Genomic DNA, 6,048 nt, shown 5'->3' with positions numbered 1-6,048 from the left:
GACTGACTGATTAGATCATGACTGCTCCTCCTCCATTGCTTTTTGTCCTGGTTACAGAAATGCAGACCTAACCTTGGTCTCTGTGTGCCATGTTTTCCGCTTTCCCCTTGACATGATTGCTCTGAGCCTGTCACCTCTCTATGTTGATCATTATGCTATAATTCATGCAGAAGAATTATATTACTTTCCCAAATTTCTCAATCACATTTTGGATTTAAAAATAAATAATTTCTTCTTGAGAAATGCTGGGAGGAAATTCCCACATAGAAACACTACTCCCACCAATGAGACTAATGTTTCTTTCCATCCACTGATTAAACTGTAAGAACAAAGCTGAAGAAATCCACTGTGACAACATAGCAGTGATTTTGCATGTAGTCTGGACTCAAGGTGCTTACTAATTTGTAGGGAGACATACACTCACTCAATTACTTACATGATAAAATGTATTTTAATAAATTCCAAGAAAGGCACAAATAGAGAATGTCAATGGATAGAGTGGTTACTTCCTGGCAAGTACTTCTTTGTAAGTCAGTTGATACAAGGAATAGACTCACACACCCAAAAGGCTGTGTGAAGGGGATGAGCAGGGTTTTGAAGTGTTGAAAATGCAAAAGAAAAGTGGAGGAAACCTAAAACAGTTTTGCAAGTTCTAACTTCCACTTATGCTACCAGAAAGCTCCCTTATTACAGGGGCGGGGGTGGGGGGTGGTCATCATTTTCTTAAGGGAAATATCATTGATTGACATCTCAGTCCCATCATCTGACTCATGCTATATTCCACTCAATGTTCTAACTCTAGAATCTAATGATTTTATGGAAAGACTTTCATAGTAAGTCTAAGAAGGAGAAGCTCATTCTCTTCAGCTAAAATAAGTTTCAGAAAGGTAATAGTTTCAGTAATTCAGCTGAAAGAACTGATCAACCCTTCAGGCCCTTCTTCCCCATAGAGTAACATCTCACCCTTTTCTGAGTTCCAAGCTAATCTTCTGTATGATTTGTGGCATTAAATAGAAATGAAAAGAGGCATGGAAATGCATGCAAATTTTTTGTTGTTGTTGGCATTTCAGACAATGCCTAGCATACTATGTACATTTAATTTGTTTTTTAATTATTTTTTTAATTTTATTTTTTGGTTTTTCAATTACAGTTGTCCCATTTTTCCCCCATTGTTCCCCCCTCCAAGCCCACCCCTTCTCCCACAATCATATCCCTCCCCGTTGTCCATGTCCATGAGTCATTTATACACATTTTTGACTAAACCCTTCCCTTACTTATTCCCCTTCTCTCCATCCCCCTTCCCCCCTATTGGCTGCTATTCTGCTCTTTGTCCTATTTAGTTCCTTTGTTTGTGTTGTTCTTTAGTTTCCTGTATTAGGTGATATCATATGGTATTTTGCTTTCTTTGCCTGGCTTATTTCACCAAGCATAATTCTCTCTAGTTCCATCCATGTTGTCGCAAATGGCAGGAGTTCCTTCTTTTGTTCTGCTACATAGTATTCCATTGTGTAAATGTACCACAGTTTTTTGACCCACTCATCTACAGATGGGCACTTAGGCTGTTTCCAGCACTTAGCTATTGTAAACAGGGCTGCTATGAACATAGGGGTGCATAGGTTTTTTTGAATTAGGGTTTTAGGATTTTTCGGGTATAATCCTAGCAGTGGAATCGCTGGTTCAAAAGGCAGTTCCATTTTTAGTTTTTTGAGGTAATTCCATACTGTTCTCCATAGTGGCTGCACCAGTCTGCATTCCCACCAACAGTGCAGTAGGGTTCCCGTTTCTCCGCATCCTCGCCAGCACTTGTTGTTTGTTGATTTGTTGATGATGGCCATTCTGACTGGTGTAAGGTGGTATCTCATTGTGGTTTTTACTTGCATCTCTCTGATGGCCAATGATGTTGAGCATTTTTTCATGTGCCTATGGACCTTCTGTATGTCCTCTTCGGAGAAGTGTTTGTTCAGGTCCTTTGCCCATTTTTTCATTGGGTTGTTTGTTTTCTTGATGTTGAGTCGTATAAGCTCTTTCTATATTTTGGAGATCAGTCCCCTATCTGTGATGTCATTGGCAAATATGTTTTCCCATATGGTTGGTTTCCTTTTCATCTTGCTGATCTATGTACATTTAATTGATTCGTTATGTTCTGATGTGACTTGGCCTGCGTATGTAAATATGCTTATTAACTGCCAACCAGAGAGCTTTGTTCTCCAACATTTAGTTGGAAATAGACGTTTCTAATGTGTTGATAAACCCATAACTGTTTCAAGAATAAGTGACACTTGGTAGTTTGTTTTTCTTATCCCGATGTGAAATTAGCTTAAAAAATTTAAAGCAGCAATAGTAGTTTTGAAGAAAAACAGAAATAACCAAAAAAAGTGTTAATCTAGGAGAAATATGAAAAGTGGTGAAAGATCATGCTGTGATGATGGGAGGTTTATGTGCCAAATAAATCTATGAGCCTCACATTCCTGTTGGAAGTCATTATTTTTCTGAATATAAGAGGAACACAGTCTTATTTTTAAAAATGAAAAATACATATATTAATAAAGAAGAAGAATATCCATAATTCTACAAATCACAGATAACAACTGTTAGCTTTTTGGTGTTTTTGTATTCACCATTATACGTGTGTATTTTTATAGAACTGGGCTCCTATTATAAATTCAGGTTTGTACCTTCCTTTTATCACTTAGTTATAATGGTAAATATCATGCCTTATTATTAAGTATTAAATTTACATATGATTTAAAGTATGCCGTGTTTAGGTATCCTAAATTGGAAGTTAAATTTTGATAGCTTTTTAGTTTATAAAAGTAAGAAACAGCCTTATATTTTCAGTTCTGACTCTTAATTGTTTGCATTTATGATTTTAAAATAAGAATTATTGAATCAGAGAATAGAAACTTTTCCAGCCTTTGGTACACGTAGCTGTGTTACATCCAGAAGGATTGCACCCATTTCTTCGAGCACTCTCAGTTTCCACTGGTGGGCACGCTCACTCTCTTCCTCCTGGAGATGCTGCTAAGCAACATCATCTTCAGGGGCTGGATCCAGACCCTTGCCTGGTAGTTGTTCTGGGCGAGGACATTCTTGTTAAGAACTGGCCCAGGAGTTCCTTTCACCTCCGGGTGTAAATGAGAAGGTTGAGCGGTATGGTGTCCACCCTGAATGCTGAAGAGGGAAGCCCATTGTATTGATACTTGAGGGTTTACCTGTGGTTGGGGCACAGGAACAGGAAGATGGAGCAGCCATCTGCGGCAGGACCTCGCTGAGGTGGAAGGAACATGGCTCCACCTACTGAGTGAATATCTGAGCAGCCGGCCACTATCAGGGCACAGGGAGAGGTGAGGAAGGAGGAAGAAGAGCAAGGCTCCCTGGAGCCACTCGCATAGCCAGCGCAGGCATGCTAGCATCACCCCCGTGCCATCTTCCATGCTCCTGCGGTGTGAGTGCCTTGTCAGTGAGTGCGAATTCTGACCTCTCCCTGGTGTGCAAGAATGAAAGAGAAGAACGGCGACCAGCTGGGATGCATGGAGTGAAGGGAATTAATGCATCCAATAAGCTTTTGTTTGTCATACATTTGTATCTTGAACAATAATAAAATTTATTTATTTGAATGAAATACATGTCTTAATGAATAGTCCTTATTTGAGACATCTTTTCACAAGCTCAATTAATATGTCCTCCTCAGGAGGTAGGATGTCTAAAGGCATCAACCTTTATTTGCAGTGTGTATGAGGTGAAGGTTCCCTGACAGAGCAAGCCCCATGTGTGAGCTGTGAACCTTTAAATTAGTGCTAGCAGACTAGGACTTCTCCACTGAAAGTTTTGTTCCAATTTCCAAGTCTTATTTAAAGCACTTCAGGAAAATAAGTATGGATTGTGGATGGACATGGTGTAAATATGGCAAAACAGAAATATCAGCTGTAAAGTGTGAGAAAATCAATGTTTAATTCTACATTTGTTGTTTGGAGTTCATTATCATGGCAACACACAGACACCCACCCTAGTAGCCCTAGCCTTCGGCTGGTGTCAGAGGCTGCTTTACTGATAACGGCATTCCTCAGGGCACCTTTGACATCCTTGTTCCTAAGGGTGTAAATCAGGGGGTTGTGTAAGGGGGTGACGGAAGTGTAAACGAGGGCAAATTGGCGGTCCTCATCCTCAGAGGCACTAGACTGGGGACGCAGGTAGACCAAGGCACAGAAGCCATACTGCAGCAAGACCACGGTGAGGTGGGAGGAGCAGGTGGAGAAGGCCCTGCGGCGACCCTCAGTGGAAGGGATGCGCAGGATGGCTGAGGTGATGAACACGCAGGAGACAGAAATAAGGATGAAGGGGAGGATCAGCACGAGGATGCTCACGACATAGAGGACAGCCTGATGCACGCGGATGTCAGCGCAGGCCAGCCGCAGGACCAGAGGCGCATCACAGAGGAAGTGGTTGATTTCCTGGACGTGCCCGCAGAAAGGCAAAGTGAAGATTAAGGATATGAGCTGCAGGGACAGGGAGAGGGCCAGACTCAAGATGCAGGCCACCATCTGGATGCACAACTTCTGGGTCATGATGAGGGTGTCGTGCAGTGAGTGGCAGATGGCCACGTAGCGATCGTATGCCATGATTGTCAGGATAAAACAATCAGCACTACCAAGTGTGACAAAAAAGAACATCTGCGCCCCACAGCCAGCCAGAGAAATGGGCTTCCGGGCTCCAAAGATGCTGGAAAGTATGAAGGGCATGATCACGATGGTGTAGCTGATCTCTACCAAGGACAAGCTGGACAGGAAGAAATACCTCGGAGTGCGCAGGGACCTGTGTGTGCACACCGCCCAGATGTTGGCTGTGTTGCCCCAAAGATCATCAGGTAGAGCAGGAGGAAGAGGAGGAGGAGGAGCGCCTGGAATTCAGGGACAGTGGTGAACACGCGGAACACAAATTCAGTGGGGCTGGATTGGTTGAGGACTGGGCTCCTAGCCAACATGTCTCCTGCAAAAAACAAAAGGAAGTGCTGAGTCTTTCCTTTGCCGAGTTGTGTTATTGCCTGAAGAAAAGCAGCAACTTTAACTTCGATTTTTGATTCAGAATTACCTATTTAGTATTTAGTTTTGCTTTTCAATGCTTAGAATGAATGCACATAGAGGATAAGGTATGTGTTTTCCATGGAAATCACATGAATGGGATAGATACTCAACTGTAGACATTTTTTCGTGACAAAGACATGTAGACATTCCTGGTGAATTGTCTTTCTTTTACTCTAGTATTTTATTATTACATCTTTTAAATATTTTTCAATTACAGTTTACATTCAATATTATTCTGTATTAGTTTTAGGTGTACAGCATAGTGGATAGACAATCAAATACTTTACAAAGTGTTTCCCTGATATTTCCAGTACCCACCTGGCACTATACAGTTATTACAATGTTATCGACTGTATTTCCTATGTTGTACTTTATATTCCCATGACTATTTTGTAACTACCAATCTGTATTTTTCAATCTCTTCACTTTTTTCACTCTGGTATTTTAAATCAAATTGACAAGGGTTAATTTTTTTGCTTGTACTTAATAATACTAAAGAGTTGTATAGTTGTAGATATTTTAAAATTTAGGTACATGAATGTGTTGTTCACTTTTTTGGCAAATTATTGAAATATAACACCCATACAGAGAAATTCACAGATCGTATATGTACAGCTTGATTCATTTTTCACACAGTAAAGACACTAGTCTAAATAAAACAAGGTGAGGGCTGACTGTGGGAGAAGGGGGTGGGCTGGGTGGGGGGGTCAATGGGGGAAAAAGTGGGACAACTGTAATAGAAAAGCAATAAATAAATCAAAAAATTTAAAAAGTATCAGTAATCACTACAAAGATTAAGAAATAGAAAAAGTCCTAAGTGCCCATCAGTAGATGAATGGATAAAAAGCTGTGGTACATTTACACTCTGGAATATTAAGTAGCAGCAAAAAAGAAGAAACTCTTAACATTTTGCAACAGCACAGATGGACCTGGAGAAAATGATGCTGAGTGAATTAAGTCAGTCCGT

The 6,048-nt window shown here is 40.7% G+C and overlaps 1 protein-coding gene across 1 annotated transcript; it reads right to left on the bottom strand.

Annotated features, from left to right (window-relative positions):
* Window positions 1–2,972: 2,972 nt before the first annotated feature.
* OR10Q1 (olfactory receptor family 10 subfamily Q member 1) lies at window positions 2,973–4,981 on the bottom strand. The gene is given in 3 exon segments (XM_090267241.1): window positions 2,973–3,171; window positions 4,006–4,852; window positions 4,855–4,981. Coding segments are annotated over 3 exon segments (1,173 nt in total).
* Between the last annotated feature and the right edge of the window lie 1,067 nt (window positions 4,982–6,048).

Source organism: Furipterus horrens, unplaced genomic scaffold (assembly GCF_987537825.1).
Source record: "Furipterus horrens unplaced genomic scaffold, mFurHor1.1.pri manual_scaffold_2, whole genome shotgun sequence".
Classification (NCBI taxonomy): domain Eukaryota; kingdom Metazoa; phylum Chordata; class Mammalia; order Chiroptera; family Furipteridae; genus Furipterus; species Furipterus horrens.
This window is presented reverse-complemented; position numbering and strand designations above follow the sequence as displayed.